Source organism: Peromyscus maniculatus, chromosome 2 (genome assembly GCF_049852395.1).
Source record: "Peromyscus maniculatus bairdii isolate BWxNUB_F1_BW_parent chromosome 2, HU_Pman_BW_mat_3.1, whole genome shotgun sequence".
In the NCBI taxonomy this organism is placed as follows: domain Eukaryota; kingdom Metazoa; phylum Chordata; class Mammalia; order Rodentia; family Cricetidae; genus Peromyscus; species Peromyscus maniculatus.
In genome coordinates, this window is record NC_134853.1 from 95,582,512 (window position 1) to 95,604,745 (window position 22,234).

Genomic DNA, 22,234 nt, shown 5'->3' on the forward strand with positions numbered 1-22,234 from the left:
GTGGCGCACGCCTTTAATCCCAGCACTTGGTAGACAGACCTAGGTAGATCTCTGTGTGTTCAGAGATACAGCCAGCATTGGATACATACGCCTTTAAGACCTAGAGGGCTGTACTTACAGGCAGTGACGAGGCAGTCATGTGTTTGGGTTTACAACCAATGAGAAGGCAGAACAGAAAGACTATATTAAAGACAAACACACAGGAAGTAGCTCTTTTTCAGAGGTAGGACCACCGCAGGAGGAAGGGTGAGGTTTTAGCTCTGAGCTCTGACCTCTTGGCTTTCTCTTTTACATTGGTTCTGTGTTTCTTATTATTTAATAAGACAGTTGGTTACATCTACAGGTCTTATGAAAAACAAACCTCGAGCCAGGTATTGGGGTGAATGCTGAAAGATCAGAGAAGCAGAACAAGCAATCCACAGCCACCTCACCTTTCCAGTTCCTCAGCTGATCCCTTTTCCTCAGACTGGTAGCTTCTGGATCCTCATCCAAATCAATCTCACCTGAACTGTGCTGCTCAAAAACCTAAAAGCTTAATCAGCTCTAGTTCCTGGTCCTCATGCCTTATATACCTTTCTGCTTTCTTCCATCACTTCCTGGGATTAAAGGCGTGAGTCACCATGCCTGGCTATTTCCAGTGTGGCTTTAAACTCAAAGAGATCCAGATGGATCTCTGCTTCCCAAGTGATAGGATTAAAGGCGTGTGTGTGCCACCATTTTCTGGCATCTATATCTAGTGGCTGTTCTGTTCTCTGACCCCAGATAAGGTTATTAGGGTGCACAATATTTTGGGGAACACTATACCACCACACCTCTGGACTTTTAACTTTCTCTATTTCTGTATATCTTTCCTTTCCTTCATATTCTGTGCCTGGCTGTGTGGTTGGCCCTTTCTTTTCTCATTCTTTGATATCTCTTGCTTTCCGATCCCTCTTTTTCTCCTTCTATTTATTCTCTCTGCCTGCCAGCCCCACCTATCCTTTCTCCTGCCTTGCTATTGGCCATTCAGCTCTTTATTAGACAATCAGGTGTTTTAGACAGGCAAAGTAACACAGCTTTACAGAGTTAAACAAATGCAACAAAAAAGAATGCAACACATCTTTGCATCATTAAACAAATGTTCCACAGCATAAACAAATGTAACACACCTTAAAATAATATTTCACAACACACCCCTATTAATTTTTTTTTCTTTAAATAAACGGTCTTTTGTAGCCAAGGCTAGATTCAAACTTGCTCTTGCTAAGTGTTGGGGTCACACCCCACCAAGGTAATGCATCAGGGGGTTTATTCTACCTGCAATGTGAAGTGAAGATGGGCTTAAAGTGATGATTAGTCTGACAAAACAATTTCATGAATGAATAAATAGTTTGCTTTGGTTTAGTTTAAGGATATAGTCCATCATGGTGGCAGGGATGTGAGACAGCTGGTCACATCTATTCTTGTTCTTAAAGATATGCAATTATATCTTTAAAAAATAATGATAAATGATGTGCTTAGTGTCATAGGAATGTTTAGTAAGGTGCCAAAGACTACGTTGCAATTCTTTATTGGTTGTGACATTTTGTCCCCAGAGGTCATTCCTTTTGTTATGTGGCTGCTGCCAGTAGCTGTCTTCTGACTTCATGCTATGTGGCATATGCACATTCCCCATGCTTCTACTTCCACCACCCCCATATGCAGAATAAGTAAATGTAAGAGTTGTTTAGAATTTGCTTTTTCAGTGGTACCTCAGAACTTCCAGATTACCATTTGTGGTAAAGGTGGGGGGATCATTCTTTGAGCAGAAGGTGTTATATTTTCAGAGTCATTTGGTGCACATAATTAGTCATGAACATGTTATGATATGATGCTTATCAAGAATTTGGGCTTTTTTTGCCCAGAGAAAAGCTGGAGATCACTCCTTCCTTTCTCTCCAGATCTGTCTGTCCGTCCGTCTGTCCATCCATCCATCTATCTATCTCTCCTTATCCTCTTCCCTCCCTGTCTCCCTCCCTGTCTCCCTCTCTCCCTCTCTCCCTCCTTCCCTCCCTTCCTCCTGACCTACCTACCTATCTAATCTTTTTTTCTTTCTGAGACAGATTTCTCATATATCCCAGATATCCTTGAGCTCTCTGAACTTCCTGGTCCTTCTGCCTCCTTTTCTGAGTGATAGTGTGATGGGTTGTGTGTCACCACACTGCGTTCATTATTTGACCTTTTTATGAAGTCCTTTGTTTTGTTTTCTCCCTTTTTGTTTTTTAAAATATTCCTTAGTCTACTAATAGTACACTGTCTAGTGGTAAGATGTCATGTTTAATAACTAGAAGAGGAAACAGCAGCTACCCTTGTAAGGGAGCGTCAGGAACACTGAGTACACCTATGATACTTCTGATGGTGTATAACAGAATAAAGTTAATTAGGATTACAATCACACCTGAGTGTAGTTGAAAGTTTTCCTGTGTCCTGCCCAGTCCCACAGCCACTCAGACCCAAATAAACACACAGAGGCTTATATTAATTATAACTGCTTGGCCATTAGCTCAGGCTTATTACTGACTAGCTCTTACACTTAAATTAACCCATAATTCTCATTTATGTTTAGCCATGTGGCTTGGTATCTTTTCTCAGTTTTGCCTTGTCATCTTGCTTCATCTGTGTCTGTCTGGTGACTCCTGATTCAGCCTTTTTCTTCCCAGAATTCTCCTTGTCTGCTTATCCTGCCTATACTTCATGCCTGGCTATTGGCCAATCAGAATTTTATTTATCAACCAATCAGAGCAACACACATTCACAGCATACAGAACAACATCCCACAGCAGCCATCTCTCCAGCCACACATCTTTTTTTTTTTGTCAAAATCTTGTTATATAGTCCTGGCTGGCCTTGAACTTTTAATTATTCTGCCTCTGTATTTCAGCATTCCAAGTACTGCCATGATACTATGAATAGTACAGATATATAATATAGATATGGATACTATATAGTATAGATATCAAATAATCTTGACTGTCTGCACACTTGATTATAGCTGAAGTTTTCCTGGTCCCGCCCTGCTCCCATGGCCCTGTGGTTCCACAGCTGCTCAGATCCAAGTGAACACATAGAGCCTTATTATTTTTAAACTATGGCCATGGCAGACTTCTTGCTAGCTAGCTCTTATAGCCTTATATTATTTTTAAATTATGGCCATGGCAGACTTCTTGCTAGCTAGCTCTTATATCTTACATTAACCAATTTCTTTTCTTTTTTTTTTTTTTTTTTTTTGGTTTTTCGAAACAGGGTTTCTCTGTGTAGCTTTGCGCCTTTCCTGGAGCTCACTTGGTAGCCCAGGCTGGCCTCGAACTCACAGAGATCCGCCTGGCTCTGCCTCCCGAGTGCTGGGATTAAAGACGTGCGCCACCAACACCCGGCACATTAACCAATTTCTATGAATCTATATGTTGCCACGTGGCTTGTGGCTTACCGGTACTTTACATCTTGCTTCTCCTGGTGGTGGCTAACAGAGTCTCCTCTGCTCTGTCTTTCTTCTTCCTCTCTGTCTAGTTAGAATGTCCCAACTAACCTTATTCTGCCTCATCATTGGCCAAACAGCTTTATTTGTCAACCAATCAGAGCAACACATATTCACAGCATATGGAATGACATCCTCATTGTTTCTCCTTTTCTTTGGTAGCTAGCAGAGTCTCCCTGCTCTCTTTTTTTTTTCCTCTCTTATCTCTCCAGTTAGAATGTCCCGCCTAACTGTATTCTGTTTCACCATTTGCCAAACAGCGTTATTCATCAAGAAATCAGAGCAACACGTTTTCACAGCATACAGAATGACATCACTTATCACTTGATATTCAAGTTGAGAAACTGACAGTCTTCTTAAGTATAAAATTTGTTTTGTTGTAGGGATATTATGATGAACTTCTTATGTGAAATGTATAATATTTGTCCCCTATAGTACTTATGTACAAAGACTGCACTAGAGCAGATGCTGTGTACACTATGTGCTTCATAAACACAAGAGAGTGAAGAAATATGTGTCTGGGTTTGGGTAAACAGTGATATAAAATGTGAATTCTGTTTTGGTATACTCTGGAAGGTAGATAGAGACAGTTGATAGAAATATAGCAGATAGGTTTCCTTTACTTTAACTCATTAAATATAAAAGTGTTAACTTTGAAATTGTTTAATGACCAGATATGCTATACTTGATTTCTAACTGTGTGAGGTAATTTGGTATTTACAGATTTAAAAAGGAATTGGTAGGCTATCTCAGTAGGTAAAATCACTTGCTTCATAGACCTGATTACCTTCTGACTGTTCAGTCTCTGGATCCCACAAGTAGTGGAGGGAAAGAACCAACTCCTGAAAGTTGTTTTCTGATCTCCACTTGTCTGCCACTCCCCTTCTTCCCCCATGCATATCAATAAAACAAGGTAAAATTTAAGATTATTTCAAAAGGAAATATTTGTTATAGGCTTTGTTTTGTCTTCCTTCCTTCCTTTTTTTTTTTTTTTTTTCTTTTTTAGTATGGGGTCTTTTTCTGTATGCCCAACTGGCCTAGAACTCGCTGTGTAGACCAGGCTGGCCTCAGACTTACAGAGCTCTAACTGACAGGCTTTCATTTGTAATTATTTTATTTTATGCTTTGTTTTATCTTTAGAAAATTGTTTCAGAATATTCCTGGGGGGCTAGAGAGGTGTCTTAGTGATTAAGGGCATTTGCTGTACTTGCAGAGGACCTGGTTTAGTTCCCAGCACCCACTTGGTAGTATACAACTCTCCATAACTCCAAGAAAACCAGAAATTCCTGTGGTATATATACATATATGCAGGCAACACATGCCCATAAAATAAAAAAATATTAAAAAAGAAACTTTGAAGAAAAAAAATTAAAATACTCCTAGGAAATAATTTCTTTCTTTTATTATTTACTTCCCCACCCCTCCATCCCAAGATAGGAATTTCTGTGTAACAGCCTTGGTTGTCTTGGATTGTAGACCAGGCTGGCCTCGAACTCACAGAGATGATCTACCTGCCTCTGCCTACCAAGTGCTGGGATTATAGGGATATGCCACCATTCCTGGCATACTTATTTTTAAAATATAAAAATTTTATTTTTTTTATTTTATTATTTTGTGTGTGTGTGTGTGCGCCCCCGCAGAAGTCAGACAACCTTTGGAACTCAGTTTTTTCTTTCCACCAAGAATTCCAGGGATTAAACTCAGGGGTGGCTTGAGTATATGTGTACAACTTGTGTGTAGGAGACCTCAGAGGTCAAAGGAGGGCATTGAATCCCCCGAAACTTGAGTTATAGGAAGTTGTGAGTTGCCATTGGGTGATGGGAGCTGAATCTTAGTCTTCTGCTAGAGCCGTAAGTGCTCTTTACTACTGAACTATCTCTCAAGCCCCAATTTTTTTATGTTTTATTTTTGAGACAAGATCTCTTGTATCCCAGGCTGGCCTTGACCTTGCTATGTAGCCAAGAATGCTTCTACTGTCTACAGGCATGTACGACCATGCTAGGTTTATGTGGTGCTGGAGATAGAACCCTAGGCTTTATGCATACTTCATATTTCTTATTCTTTTAAGATTCAGTTTTATTTATGTTTGTGTGTATTTATGTGTGATTATGTGCTTTGTCTTTTCAAGTGTCTGCAGAGGGTGAAGAGAGGAACTCTGGGCTCAATGAGAGACCCTGTTTGAAAATAAAATAATGTGGATAGCAATAGAGGAAGGCATTTATTATCAACCTCTGGTCTCCACATACACATGCATGTGTATCCTAATGCATATACACGGACACCAAACTATGCAGACATGTTACATACACTAAATAAAACAACCCTACTAGTTAGGGATGCATAGCCACAAATAAAAACTAAATTTCATTATCAATAAATACCAGTCATTCCTCTTGAATAAGGATAGATGTATTTTGAAAAGGTGCTAGTAGCATTCTGCTTCTTATACCTGGGTTAGTGAGTCCTCTGTGGTTTGGTTTCTAATAATTCAGTTTTATTTTCTTTCAGTTTAAAAAAATTTATTAGGTATGCTGGTTCATGCATGTAATTCTAGCATTTCGGAGGCAGCAACAGGAGTTCAAGGTCATTCTTAGCTATGTAGCAAATTCAAGACCAATCTGGGTTGCATGAGAACTTGTCTGAAAACACCAGAAAAACAAAACAAAACTAAAAGTACTGCCAATGTTGGAAGAGGCATACCATGGAAGTAGGCAAAAGCTACAAATCAAACTTTCCCTCATCTTCACAGAAAACTGGCTTTTAGCATTTACTAGTTTGCTATCATCCTGTTTGCCAATGAAGGGGAGTTAGAGGGACAGAGGAAGGCAAGGGAAGTAAAAATGGCCTCCCTGAGATGGCTGCTTCTTTTTACCAGAAGATATTATGGATAATATTTCGAGGAGAACTATGGGAAGGCTCAGGACCAATAGGGGGAAGGGGAAGACCAGCGTCCCTGCAAAATACCCAAGCCAGCATCCAGCCTTAGGGCTCTCCCATCCAGGAGGGATAAAGCTTTCCTTTTAATTTGTCTTGGTCTTCCCACACATTCAATTTTTTGTCCATGCAAGGCAAGAAACTTGGAAGTCCTCAAGATGACCACAGCAACCCCATTATATACTATATTGCAAAAGAGATCTAAAGAGAAAATACTGACTAAACAAATGTTTACTGAACTGTATCACATAAAATCACATAAAAAAGAGACACTTAGATAAAATTCAGTAAAGATGATCTTTGAGGAAGAGACCGTCAACATTTCATCTTCTGTTGAGAGGTAACACACTGGTTCATTGTTTTGTTGTCATGGTGTTTCAGCGGACATCTTAGCCTCTCTTATCACTAGCTCTTTTACCCTCAGGCATTCTATGTTTTAAAATCCTACAAATTAAAATCAGTTGTTAGAAGTACCACTGAAAATGAGGTAATAAAGTGTAGATTTGAGTGTAGTGAGTATTGAGTAAATTTTGTTGTTACGAATCCTATTTTCTTACTGCAAAGTCTTCCTGAGTTTTTACAGTACTTTTGTTTAAGAGATGTTGTGAAAATGTTAAATTGTATTCTTCTGAAAAATAAAAGATATGGAATATTTAGTTTTGAATAGTTTTTGGTTAACATTTTGTTTTGTTTTTAGGTGATTCCTCCTAAGGAGTGGAAGCCAAGACAGTGCTATGATGATATTGATAATTTGCTTATCCCAGCACCAATTCAGCAGATGGTCACAGGGCAGTCGGGACTGTTTACTCAATACAACATCCAGAAAAAAGCCATGACTGTGAAGGAGTTCAGGCAGCTGGCTAACAGTAGCAAGTGAGTCAATTGAGCTTTTATTTGTATTTCTTCCAAAGAGGTACTTGAGTATGGCAAGAAACCAAGTAGATAGAGACTCTTGTAATACAAAGCAAGAACCTCTTTGGTCATCTCTCTAGTCCTCATCTCTGGTTTCTATTCTTCAAATGATGGCCTACTCACATTCACTTACTTCTAAGGAAATTGTTCCACATTTATTACACATTATTATTATTATTGCAAAATCTAGAAATGGTTCTTTCTTTTAGTTGTCATAAGGTTTGAATTCTCTTTAGCTTTGGGCAAAATTTTATTCATAATTTTGTTAAGACTAAAATTTCATGAGCATTAGTAGTTTCAAAAGAAAACTTTGAATGAATTGGAAGGTATATAGTATATTAGTTATCTATGGATATATAACAAATTCTCAAAATTGGTACCTTAAGCTAGCTCATAATTTGTCAAAGTCTGGAACTTAGAAGTCATAGATGAGTGATTTTAGTTTGGGGGTCTCTTTGAAATTTAATGTTAAAGTGTTGACTGGAAGTGCTGCTGCTTGAGAGCTTGGCTAGATTTTTCCCAGGTGAGAGCCTTCTATGAGGCTAAAGTCCCTGCTGTTTGTGCTTTAAGTGAAATTTTACAAGTCTATAGAAATACAGATATATTACTGTTTTCTACATCAGACACCAGTCTTGCTATCCACTCACACACTTTTTTTTTTTTTTTTTTGCGGGGAGGTGGGTGGGTGGATGGGTGGAAGGAGTTGAGACAGGGTTTCTTTGTGTAGCTCTGTCTGTTCTGGAACTCACTTTATAGACCAGGCTACCATAGAACTCATAGAGATCATCTTGCTTCTGCCTCCAAGTGCTGGGAGGTGTGTGCCACTTGGCTTCACTCACACGTATTTAAAAATACACTTCAGAGTAAATTGCAGACATTGGTCCTTTTCTCTTAAGTACTTTTGCATGTATATGTACTTTTAGAGTTCAATATTTGTTCTTTTTATTAATTTTGTTCTTTGAAAATTTCATGCATGTATTTAATGTATTCTTGTACTTTACCTCCTTTTTATCTCCCTAATACCTTTTTTATTCCCCTCTCCTCCTATAGGTCCCTTTTCCATGTTCATGCCTTTTTGTTTTGTTTTGTGACCTGCTGAGTTTAATCTGGGATGTCTGAGCAATCATGGGCTTATAAATATCCAATAGAGTCTGATAAGCTCACCAGTATACATCCTAAGTTAATGATGCCCTCTTTCCAAAATCCATCACTAGCCAGTAGATTCCCCATCCTTGACTTGCAGTTGAAAGGGTCAATGCAGACCGAGAGTAGCTAGCCATAGCTGCAGTTAGTTCATGATTAAAATGTCTGTGTCCTTTCTAGTGGATGGCATATATTTGTTTCTTCTCTATCTTCTTGATCCTACATTCTTTCTGCTTCTTCTTTGGCAATGTTCCCTGAATGTTCAGATAGTGGCAGTTGGCTTCTTCCAGAGAAACTGAGTAGGTGCAGCTTATACTGGAGAAGAGAATGAGATTTTACTTTTGTTTTTGAGACAGGAAGATAGGCTGTCAGTATAAAGCCTAGACTGACACTGAATTTGCACTCCTCCTGTTTGAATCTCCCCAATTCTGGGATTATAGCTATATGCTACCAAACCCAGAAAAATTTCATTTCTTGAAGAGAAGACTATTAAAGAATTTGTGGATTTTTAAAAAACCATCACAGTTAGTTTTTGTTGTATGGCGTTTGATGTCCTAGATAAAAACCTTAACCTGCAACTAGGGGTGTAGCGCAGTTGGTGGAATGTTTGCCTAGCATGCATGAGACCATAAATTTAGTCACCAGTACTCATAAACCTGGTGTGGTGACATTATATACCTGCTTCTAAAAGTGGAGGCAGAAGGATCATCTAAAGGTTAAAAGTCATCTAAAAGTCTCTTGAAACTGACTGTGCCCCAACTCCTGCTTTTCTTTTCTCGTCCTGTGGAGTCTTAGAGTAAAGCTCAATCTTAGAATGACAGCAATAAAATCCCCCATTCTGACAAACCTCAAAGAGCAATCAAAAACAGCTGTCTCAGTTCCTTGCATGGTTGTGAATGGAAACAGTCTTTGGATGAATTTAGCTGATGAGTCATAAAGGTAAATTGTGTGTGTGTGTGTGTGTGTGCACACGCGCACGCACGCGCACATATTTGGCTTAGTAAGCAGATGAGGAGGAGTCTTTCCTTCTATATTTTTAGTGCAGAACTTTCTGATTGATACTCCATAGCAATTGTAAATTTTAAATTTAATTTTGAATTTTTTAAAAGTGCTAGTAAACTTTCATTCTTTTATATCTTATTGATATTGTAAGACTTTCATTATAGATTGAGTACCTTATCATTCAAACTATTAAGAAACTTTATTAGCATATGTGTGTGTGTGTACATAAGTCTGTGTTTGAGTGAGCATGCATGTGCCATATAGTTTCTGTGTGGTGGTCTAGGACAACTTTGTAGAGTTGGTTCCAGGAATGGAACTCAGGTCCTCAGACTTCTGAGGCAACTGCCTTTATCTACTGAGACATCTTGATGGCCATAGAATTCTATGATTATTACTAGAACAAACTACCACAAATTTTCCTCTTACTTCCATGTAGCACACTTGTATGAGCACACATACAGTAAAGAAATGAATTTAACAAAAAAAAAAATCATACTTTTGATAAGCATCATATCTTTGTACCATGGGAAAGGTACACAGTGCTTTGGGCTTTTAATGAATGTATAACCTTTGTGATATTTAACCAGGGAGGGAGAAATTTCATTTTGTATGTGCTTTTGAGATAGATTTTGAAGGAGGTTCAAAAGTTTCAACCAGATATAGAAGTAATACATGCTAGCCAGATATGGGAAATACTATTGTGCTGTCACATACATTTAATCTCAGAACTAGGAAGGCAAAGGTAGATCAATCTCTGAGTTCAATGCCAGCCTGATCTCCATAGTCAGTGCCAGGCCATATAAGGTTATATAGTGAGACTCATTCTTAAAAACAAAAACCCAAAAAAACCCACATCATTAAAATCTCAGATATAGAAATATGTATCTCCCCCACACAATTATTGTATGCATAATGAGGCAGAATACTGGTGAGAGGGTTGGGGATGCAGTTCAGTGGTTGAATGCTTGCCCAACATACAATCTCCAGCCCTCTTGGATTTATGTGTGGGAACGGAGAATGGAAGGGTTTGGGGAGAGACTACAACTGGGAAGAATTGATCTTTGAAGTCTTTCACTCTGTTGTCACAGAGAATCTTTGATCATTACTACTACTAGTCCATTTGATTATTCTGGCATGTTGTCCATCTTTCACTTAAAAATTACATTTTTATTTTGTTTGTGTGTGAAGGACACACATGTCATGGCAATCCATGTGGTGGTTATAGGACAACTTGTAGGAGTCAGTTCTCTCCATTAAAACTGTGTTCTGGGTATTGAACTCACATGGTCAGGTTTGGTGGCATGTACCTTTACCCATTTTTTACTTTTAAGGAACATAAATTCACTAAGAATTAATTTTATTGGTGTCTGTGTTTATCTCACTGAGGTGGCTTCATTATTGATTGATACTTTTTTTTTTTTTTTGTTTTTTTTTTTGGTTTTTTTCGAGACAGGGTTTCTCTGTGTGTAGCTTTGCGCCTTTCCTGGAACTCACTTGGTAGCCCAGGCTGGCCTCGAACTTACAGAGATCCGCCTGGCTCTGCCTCCCGAGTGCTGGGATTAAAGGGTGCACCACCACCGCCCAGCCTAGATTGATTCTTTTCCTCTGAAAATCACCATGCAGATGACATTGTCTGGTTTGTTTACCACTGCATCAGTGCAACCTGAGATATGACATGTAATTTTACCATATATATATATATAAATTATAAAGTTTTTATATATTGAATGTATATAAAATTATATATAAATTAAATGATAGTGTTATGATAGCAAAAATACATTTGAAGTTGTATAAATTATTAGTTAAGTAATAAACATTTACTTAACAATATAGATTTCTTGGCATTTATGTAGTTTAAAGATTTTTAAACATAGTTCTCTATTTTTTTATTTATTTAAGAAATTTTTTTATTCATTTTACATACCAACCATAGATCCCCCTCTTATCCTTCTTCCCGCTGCCCCACAGCCTCCCCTCCCAACCCACCCCCACCCCCTCTTCCAAAAGGGTAGGAACTCCCCTGGAGAGGCAGCAAAGCCTGATACATTCAGTTGAGGCAGGACCAAACCCCTCCCCTCCTGCATCAAGCATAAACAAGCTTGTCTGACCATAGATAATGGGCTCCATAAAGCCAACTCATGCACCAGGGGTAGATCCTGATCCCACTGCCAGGGACCCCGCAAACACACCAAGCCACAAAATTGTCTCAATTGATTCTATTTTAGTTATAAAATTTAATTATTAGGAATTGTTTGAATGATTTCTAGATTGAATTTTATTTCTTTTTTTTCATTTTTCTTTATTAAGTTTTCTACTCACTCCACATACTATCCACAACCCCCTTCCTAATCCTCCCACCCTTAAGCCCTCTTTCCCAAGCCACCCCGCAACCCCAAATCTCCCAAATCGAGGTCTCCCATGGGGAGTCAGCAGAGCCCAGCACAGTGAGCCTAGGCAGGTCCAACCCTCTTCCCACTGCACCAAGACTATGTAAGGTGTCACACCACAGGCACTGGATTCCAGAAGCCTGCCCATAGACCAGGGACAGATCCTGATCTCCCTGCCTTGGTGTCCCCCAAAGAGTTTGAGCCAAACAACCGTTTTTCGTATCCAGAGGGCCTAGTCCAGTCCCATGGGGACTCCACAGCCACCAGTCCACAGTTCATGGGCTTCCACTAGTGTGGCAGTCATCTCTGCACGTCCTCCCATTATGATTGTAGATGTATCCAACCGTCTTATTAAATAAGAAACACAGAAACAATGTAAAAGAGAAAGCCGAGAGGTCAGAGCTCAGAGCTAAAATCTCACCCTTCCGCCTGCGGTGTCCCAGCTTCCCGAAAGAGAGCTACTTCTTGTCTGTACGTCTTTTTTTATAGTATTATTGTTCTGCCTTCTCATTGGTTGTAAACCCAAACACGTGACTGCCTCGTCACTGTCTGAATGTACAGCCCCCTAGGTCTTAAAGGCATATGTCTCCAATGCTGGCTGTATCCCTGAACACACAGAGATCTATGGGATTAAAGGCGTGTGCCACCACCGCCACACTCTGTCTATGGCTCTAATAGCTCTGACCCCTGGGCGACTTTATTTATTAACATACAATCAAAATCACATTTCAGTACAATTAGATTACCACCACATATGATCTCGATATACCTCACCTGCAGTGTCTCTTCTCTCTCTCAACAATTGGATTCCCGGAGCTCAGCCTGGTGCCTGGCCATGGATCTATGTATCTGCCTCCATCAGTCACTGCACAAAGGCTCTATGATGACAGCTAGGTTATTTGCTGGGCTGGTCACCAGAGTAGACCAGTCCAGGTACCCTCTGGACCATTGCCAGCAGACCAAGGTGGGGTCAACCTTGTGGATTCCTGAGAGCCTCCCCAAAGCCCTGCCTCTTCCTATTCCCATGATGTCCTCATCTATCATGGTATCTTCCTCTTTGCCCTCTCACTCTGTCCCTGTTCCAGTTTGACCCTCCCATTTCCCTATGTTTTCATCCCCCACTCCTCGCCCTTTGCCATCCTTCTCCCCAAGTCCACTCATGTAGATCTCATCCACTTCTCCTCACAGGATCATCCATGTGTCCCTCCTAGGGTCTTTTCCTGTTAGCTAGCCTCTCTGGAGTTGTGGTTTGCAGTCTGGCCATCCCTTCCCTCCCATTTAGTATCCACTTATGAGTGAGTACATACTATGTTTGTCCTTCTGAGTCTGGTTACCGCACTCAAGATGGTATTTTCTAGATCCATCCATTTGCCTGCAAATTTCATGATATCATTGTTTTTTACTGCTGAGTAATACTCCATTGTGTATATGTGCCATATTTTCTTTATCCATTCTTCAGTTGAGGGGCATCTAGGTTGTTTGCAGGTTCTTGCTATTATGAATAATGCTGATAGGTAAACATAAAATACTATGATTCTCTATGGCTTTTTCAAGCATCCATCATGTTAATTAATCTTTCTCCTTTCCTCTCTTGGTGCTGTCCTCATACACCACCACTTTCCCCCTAGTTAAAGCCCCTCTTTTTCTGTTATCCCCATTTCTCCTGCATAGCACATACACATGGCATTTTGGATCTACAACTACAGATAATTTGGAACATTCTGTGTATTTTCTGGGTCTGGATAACCTCATGCAGTGTAATATTTTTAGTTCCATCAACTTATCTGAAAATTTAATGATTCATTTTTCTTACAGCTGAATAGTATCCCACAGTGTATGTGTACCATATTTTTATTACTCATTCATCAGTTGAATGAAATTTAGATTGTTTCTATTTCCTAGCTTTCAGAAATAGAGCAACAATCAACATGGCTGTGCAAGTAACTGTGGAGTAGGATGGAGAGTTTATGCCAAGGAGTGGTATGATAGATTTATTTTTAGCTTTTTGAGAATCATGTTTTCCACATGATTTCTGTAGTGGCAACACCAGTTTGCAATCCTACCATATCCTTACCAGCATTTTTTGTCAATTGTTTTTGTGATTATAGCCATTCTGATTATGATAAGATGACGCTTAAAGTAGTTTCTAAGTTATTCAATTTTTGAGACATGGTCTCTTTACATAGCCCCAGCTATCCTGGAATTCACTATGTAGAACAGATTGGATTCAGTTCATAGAAAGAAGTCTGCCGCCTTCTGCCTCCTGAGTGCTGGGATCACAGGCATGCACCACCATTTCAGTTCTCAAAGTAGTTTTAAATTGCATTTTTTGAATTGTTAAGGTTGTTGAATCCTTTTTGAGCTGGCTATTGTTACCTTAACCTCATATTTTTGTCTTCTATTTTGTTCCATTGGTAAACGTCTTTTTTTGTGATTATACCATGCTGTTTTGTTACTATATGACTATGTTACTATAGCTCAGTAATATATCTTGTAATCTGGAGTGGCAATCACTTCAGCATTATTATTATTGCTTGTTGTTATTTTGCTCAGGCTTGTTTTGGAGTCTTTTGTGGTCCCACAGATTTTTTTTTTTTTTTGATATGGATTGCATTGAATCTGTAAATTGCTTTTGGTATATTTGTTAGTTTTACAAAATTAATTCTATCAGTTCATGAGTGTGAAAGATTTTTTTTTCCATCTTCTAGTGTCTTCCTCAATCTCTTTCTTTGGAGATTTAAAGCTTTCATTGCAAAGTCATTAACCTTTTGGCTAAGTTTATTTCTAGACATTTTATTTTTATTTTATTTTTTGGGGGGAGCTATTGGGAATGACTGTGTGCCCATGATGTCTTTATCAGTTTGTTTAGTGTATAGAAAGTGTAGAGAATGTTGAAAGTTGATTTTTTTGTATCCTGCCAGTTTGCTGAAATTATTGATCATTTCTAAAAGTTTTCTATCAGGATACTTGGGATCTCACTTAAATTAATTTTATTTATTTATTTATTTATTACTTTTTCTCTTTGTATTCCTTTAATCTCTTCTCTTGTCTTATTGCTCTGACTAGTGCTGGCTTTGTACTGGAAAGGGGGCAGGGGAGTGGATGGCCCTGATACTTTTCTTAAGAATTTTAATGGGGTTGACTTGAGTTTTTCTCTATTTAGGATGATGTTGGTTGTGGGTTTATTGTATATAGTCTTTGTTTTGTTGAAGTGTCTTCTCTCCAGTCTTATTATCTCTAGTACTTTTATCATGAAGGCATGTTGAGTTTTCTTGAAGACTTTTTTGCATATATTGAAATGGTCATGCGGATTTTTGTCCATTTATGTCCATTTAAATGATTTATTTATTGATTTATGTATATTATGACCATCCCTCCATCTTTAGGAAAAAGCCAACCTGATCATGATGAATTATCTTTTTATTGTGCCTATATTCAGCCTGCAATTATTTTATTGAGGATTTTTGAATTTATATTCATCAGCCTGTAGTTTTCTTTTGTCTTTTCCTAGTTTTGTTATTAGAGTAATACTGACTTCCTAGGAGGAAGAAGTTTGGAATTTTAAAAATAATTTAAGAAATAATTGATTCTAGATCTTCTTTGGAAGTCGGGTAGAATTCTGTTGTATAACCATCCAAGCCTTTTTTTTTTTTTTTTTTTTTTTGTTAGAAGTCTTTTTAATTAATGTTCTGATCATCTTATTTGATATATATCTTTTTAGATTGTAAATCTTTTTGTTTTGACTTTGGTGGTTTGAATGATCTAGATTCAAAATGATCTAGAATGATCTATTTCTTTTAGATTTTCTAACTTAATGGAGTATAGCTTTAAAAATATTCCCTTATAGTGTTCTGAGTTTCCTTGTTGTTTGTCATAATGCTTCTTTGTTCATTCCTGATTTTGCTAATTTGGGTCCTTTCTTTTGCTGAGTTGGACCATGGGTCTGTTAATCTTATTTATTTTCTCAAAAACAAACTCTCAGATTCATTAATTCATTGTATTGATTTCTTTGTTCCTATTTCATTAATTTCTGCTCTGATTTTAATTTTTCCTACCCATATACTGTATTTGAATTTGATTGGTTCTTATTTTTCTAAATTCTTGAGTACCATCATTAATTATTTGTATGTATTCAACATACTTGTGTGTATGTGTGCTCTTGTGAATCCTTGTAGGAATGCTTTTAATGTTTTCAGATACATTGCTTTGTTTTTATTTAGTTATAGAAAATTTTTTATTACTCTTTCTCATTTGACCCATTCGTCATTCAATAACAAATTGTTTAATCTCCACAAGTGTGTGTGTTTACTAGAGATTAGTTTGCTATCAATTTTAAATTTGATTACGTTGTGGTCAGATAGGGTACATGGAGTTATTTTGAATTTTCTGAAATTTTAAGATGTATTTTTTGGTTCCAGAATGTGGTCTATTTCAGAGAAGCTTCCATGGGCCTCTGAGTAGAATATATATTCTTTGGTGTTTGGCAGAAATACTCTGTAAAGACCTGTTAGGTCCATTGCTGTATGATGTCTTTTAATCCTGATCTGTTTATTTTTTGTCCAGATTATTTTTTTTTATTGGAGAAGGTGGGATATCAATATCATCTGTTATTATGGAATTAGAATTAATTTTATGTTTTTAATTTTAGTATTATGCTTTTTATGAAATTGGGTTCATCAGAGATTGGTGAATAAATTCTTAGGATTATAATTTCTTCTTGGTTAATTGTTGATTAAAATAAAGTGTCCTTTATCTCTTAGTTTTAGTTTTTAGTTTATTTTGTTTACTATTAGGGTAAGGGCATTTGTTTGTTTCCTGGTCTCTTTTGCTTGGAATACATTTTTCCGTCCTTCTATTTTAAGGTATTACCTAAATTTAAAGCTAAAATTAGCTTCTTGTAGACAATAAAAAGATGGATTCTGTTTCTTACTGCATATGTGTAATTTTCCTTAATTTGGGGAAGTGTTTTCTTGATCTTGTTGAAGATCTGTTTTATTCTTTTTTCTTCAATTTTTTCCCCCTACTTAATCCATTCTACTTACAAGGCTTTCACCTGAGTTTTCCAATTGTGTTATTGAGTTTTGCAATTCCATCTTCATTTTATTTCATTTATTCATTTACTTTGCATTCTTTTCAAAATTTTTATTTCTTTGCTTTCAAATTCTTAATTCACTTTATACAGCTGTGTGTCTCTTGAACTTCATTTGGGTGTTTATTGCTATTCTCATTAAGTTTGAGTTGTTGGTGTCTTTTCTAAAGTTCTTTGAAATTTAAGTTCTGATTGGAGAACATGGCCGTAGAACTGGTGTATTTGGGGGGAAGATATATTGCCGTGGCTTTTCATATTGAGGTTTTATGATGTGACCTGCACATGTGGACTTCTTTTGTTGGTTGTATATCTGATGTGAGGTTCTGACTGCCTCATTATTAGGCCTGTGTACCAGCTATGTGGCTGAGGCAAGGCCTGAGGGATGAGGATGGCATAGGCAGATGAGGTTTCATGCTCACCAGGCTGGATGGATCCTTGCATAGGTGTGTGATCTGGTATCTGCCTGTAGGTTGTAGCCAGGTGCAGCCTGCCTAGGGTCTGGTGGAACTCACTAGACTAGACTAGTGCACATGGTCCACTGGTGTGGGGTCATTGCTGAGCCTGGGAGTTTGAGAAGGTACTGGCAGTGACTGATCAGATTAATTTGTGGGACTAGAGGGGGTATAGACAGGCCATGGTTCAGGGAACTCACCAGAGTGGATTTGAGAACAGGGTCGAGGAACAGGAGAAGGGCAGTGGATTGGATTTTGCATAGGCAATTGGAGTGGAGGAGGAGGGGAGGGAGAATATAGGTAGTCTTCCTGGGCCTGCCATGGTACATACAAGGTCCTTGGTAGCAAATGGGGCTGAGATCAGTCTAGTCCAAAAAAGACTTCTTTATTTTATAGAGTAATAATCAAGCTCCAGAGAAATTCAGCTTTCAGCCCAGGGTTATATAGTGTTTGCATGGCAAACCTTTAATGCATGTGGTGGCTCTGAATTGTAAGTACAATTCTAGGGTTGCCAAAGCAGGAGGAGGTTGGTCATGAGACTGCCTTAGAGCAGTGCTACAGTGAGTGAAAGGTTCTGAGAAGGTATTATTGAGTCACTTTTGAGTAAATTGACATCTGGAACAGCTGCGATAGACTCTGGAGCCAGTATTCAGCAGAATCTGGTACTGTTTACTGAAGTGCTCACTTCTAGTTTCAATATGCATTTCAAATACTTTAAGATGTCAAACTTGGGGCTGGAGAGATGGCTCAGAGGTTAAGAGCATTGGTGTTTCTCTTACAGAGTTCAATTCCCAGCAACCGCATGGTGACTTAAAACCATCTATAATGACATCTGGTGCTCCTTTCTGGCATGTATGCATACATGCAGGCAGAATACTGTATATATAATAAATAAATCTTTAAAAAAAAGACATGCACTTAAAAAAAGTTGTAAAACTTTCACTTCAGTTAACAATATCAAACTTAAGCTTTTTATTATAATATTCAGGGTTAAAAAATTCTCAATTAGCTATACAATGACAGATTCTATAGTGCTTTAAGTATACATACTGCTTTTTCAGAGGACCTGAGTTCAGTTCCCTGCATCCATGCTGGGAGGCTCACCACTACTTGCAACTCTAGCTCCAGGGAATCCAGCAACTTTTTCTAGACACCAAGAGCACCCCCACACACATGCCATACATTCATAGATACTGATAAATAAAATTTAAAAAAATCTTAAAAATAAGCCAAAAAAGTATAGTGTAATTTGCCTGGTGAGATGGCTCAGTGGCTAGTTATAAGCCTGATGACCTGAGTTTGTTTCCTGTAACCCACATGGTTGAAAGAGAGAAGAGACTCCCAATGTTGTCCTCATGCCCATCCATCCAAAATAGAATAAAGACAACAACAACAAAACAACAAAATTACCACACTATATAATGTAAAACGCCTTGGGGTTCAGCTTCACATTTCTCCAGAAGTTGTAATGAGCAGCTACTCTGTTTCCAGTTGTCTGTGCTTTATTGTAGGCAGTGTTCACCTCTTGTGAGAATCTGATAATGACTTACGATTTTTTAAAAATTAAAAAAAAAAATTTTATGTGTATGCGTATTTTGCCTGCATGTATGTTATGTCTATGTCATGTGTGTGCTTGATGCCTGCAGAGCCCAGAAGAGGACATCTTTATTCCCTGGAACTGCAGTTACAGACGATTAGTTAGTTAGTTAGTTATAAGCCACCATATAGGTGCTGAGAATCAAACCTGCGTCCTCGGGAAGAGCAGCAAGTGCTTTTGACTGCTGAGCCATCTCCTTACTTAGCCCCTGGCATTGATTTCTGGTTTGCTTGTTTAATTTGCTCCTGGAATTCCTAATACACCTCGAACACAGTGTAATAGAACTTGCAGAAATAGAACTTATAGAATCATGTAAACTTAATTGTCCTTTTTATGCTCACTTTACTTTGGCTATAGAGTAATGTTGTTTGTTTTGCTCTTTACTCTTTTTGGCGGCCTGCCATCCAGCTCCCATATAAATCACACATGGAGGCTTATTCTTACTTATAAATGCCCAGCTTTAGCTTTGCTTGTTTCTTGCCAGGTTTCCTTAACTTTAAATTATCCTGTTTTCTTACTTCTATAAATCTTACTCTTCCTCAATTGCTGGTGTGTAGCTGGGTGGCTGGCTCCTGGAGGCCTCCTCCTTCTCTGGATATTTATTTTTCCCTCCCATATTTCTCCTATTTATTCTCTCTCTGCCTGTCAGCTCCACCTATCCTTTTTCCCTGTCTCACCATTGACCATTCAGTGCTTTCTTAGACCATCAGGTGTTTTAGATAGGCACAGTAACACGGCTTCACAGAGTTAAAACAAATCTACATAAACAAAAGTAGCACACCTTAAAATAATATTCTATAAGAGAATAAGATTGTTTTCTAGGAAAGTCAGAAATTTCTCCTATGTTTCAGATACAGTAATGAAATTAAGTTTCTTATCCTTGTGTAGATAACCAGTTTGTTTCCCATGTTGTGAATATAGATGTCCATAGGATTTCTGTTTCTGCTAGATCTTTCTTCCTTCCTTTTAGCTTTGCTTCATTATTTTCTGAATTTATTTCTTTGCTTATATTTTTCATTAAAAAAGGTGTCTGTATTAGTTACTTGTCTTTTTGCTGTGACAAAATAACCTGACAAAAGTTAAAGTAAGGAAGAATTTATTTGGTTTAAAGTTCCAGAGACTACAGTCCATCATGGCTGGGAAAGTTAAGCAGGAAGCAATGGCAGTCCATAGTCAGAAAGCAAAGAGCCCTGTAGGTGAATGCTGGTGCTTTCTCCTTTTTACTCAGTCCAGGACCCAATTTATAGTATGGAACTTTCCACATTTAGGGTAGGTGTCCCACTCAGTATATTTTAGGTAATCTCTCACAGACATCTTTTCAGTGATTCTATATCCTATCAAGTTGACCTTCATAGTATCTTTTGTGACAGTATTATTGCTTAAAATCTAAAAATTCAGAGAAGTGCATTTATTTGTGATAAATAACTTTTTGCTTTTTGTTTGTTTGTTTGTTTTTTTGAAACGAGGTTTCTCTTGTAATCCTGGCTGTCCTGGAATTTGCTCAGTAGACCAGGCTGGACTCAAACTCAGAGAATCACCTGCCTCTGTCTCCCAAGCACTGGGATTAAAGGCATGCCCAACCCAGAAAGATAACTTTAAAAAAAATTATTTAATTTTATTTTAGGTCCATTGGTGTTTTGCCTAAATGTATGTCTGTGTGGGGGTAAAATATCCCCTGGAAGTGGAGTTACAGACAGTTGTGAGTTGCCATGTGGGTGCTGGGAATTGAATTTGGGTCTTGTGGAAGAGAAGCCAGTGCTCTTAACCTTTGAGTGATCTCTCCAGCTCCTGAGATAACTTTCTTAAAGATATATTTTAATTTTTTTTACTTTAATATTCTCTCTCTCTCTCTCTCTCTCTCTCTCTTTTGGTTTTTCGAGACAGGGTTTCTCTGTGTAGCTTTGCGCATTTCCTGGATCACACTCCATAGACCAGGCTGGCCTCGAACTCACAAAGATCCGCCTGCCTCTGCCTCCCGAGTGCTGGGATTAAAGGCGTGTGCCATCACCGCCCGGCTACTTTAATTCTTTTATGTGTATGGATGTTTTACCTATATGTATGTCTGTGCATGACTTTATATGCAGTGACTGTAGGTACCAGAAGAGAGAGTTGAATTCCCTGGGATTGGAGTTACAGTCCATTGTGAGCTGCCATATGAGCGCTGGGAATCAAACCCCATTCCCCTGGAAAAACAGATAGTAATTTTGATGGCAGAGCTCTCTCTCCACAATCACGATTTATTGTTTTAATTTTAATAGTGTGTATATCTGTATGTGGCTATGTGCACATGAGTGCCAGTACCCAAGGACACTAGAGTTGTTGGATTCCCTAGAGCTAGAGTTACAGGCAGTTGTAACTAGCCCATTGTGAGTACTAGGAACCAAACTTTGGTCCTCTGCAAGAGTACTGTTAACCACTGAGCTCTCCAGACTTTTTTTTCCCCTACAGATTATGTAGTTTAGGCAGGCCTCGAATTTACTGTGTAGCCAAACTGGCCTTGAACACTTGATGTCTTGATCCTAGTGCCTCTGCCTCTTGAATGCTGAAATTATAGGCATGTACCATTATGCTCAAGAAGATAATTGTTAATATTAATAATTTAATACACATTTCCTCTTTTTTCCTGTTTTTATTTATTTATTTATTTATTTATTTTGGTTTTTTTTTTTTGTTTTTTGTTTTTCAGGGTCTATGTCTAGCCCAGGTTGGCCTGGAATTCTTTATGTAGCTGAGGTACCTTTTTTTTTTTTTTTTTTTTTAAATTTATGATTAAATTAAACATGGCATGTGCTACCATGCCATGTTTAGGTATTTCTGGGGACTGTGTTAACTCCAGGGCATCCTGTCTGGTGGACAAGCAGTTTTCCATCTGAGCTAGGTGTACATTTCTAGCTCCAGAGTTCTGTTTTTAATTTTTTTTTTAAAAAAAGCATCGGTGGGATTACAGTAGATATAGTAATTTCTAAACTGATATATTCAGCACGGAAATATTTTAATGTCATTAAATAGAAGATCTACCTTATTTTATGTTCTAATCATTAATTGCAGGCTAGTCAATCATGATAGTTAATATTCATTGCCATTTTGACAGAATCTAGAATCACCTAAGACAAGCCTCTGGGCATGCCTGTGAGGGTTTATTTATATTAGATGAATTTAGATGGAAAGACCTACCTTAACTGAATAGTACCATTGCATGGGCTGGGATGGTGGATTGGAAGA

General features: G+C 38.1%; 1 protein-coding gene across 5 annotated transcripts in view; it reads left to right on the forward strand.

Annotated features, from left to right (window-relative positions):
- Nucleotides 1–22,234, forward strand: part of Kdm4c (lysine demethylase 4C) — a 209,741-nt gene that overhangs the window by 16,141 nt on the left and 171,366 nt on the right. For 3 of the 5 annotated variants that reach the window (XR_013049167.1, XR_001578650.3, XM_006981402.4), the window contains exon 3: nucleotides 7,125–7,300. The exons of 1 other annotated variant lie outside the window; for it this stretch is intronic. Coding sequence is in view for 1 of the 4 variants with exons in the window: in XM_006981402.4 (XP_006981464.1) it covers nucleotides 7,125–7,300 (176 nt within the window). In the remaining 3 variants the exon portion in view is untranslated. Of the gene's footprint in view, nucleotides 1–7,124; nucleotides 7,301–21,726; nucleotides 21,746–22,234 lie in introns of those variants that run through there. One more of the 5 variants, XM_076564390.1, reaches the window with a different exon arrangement.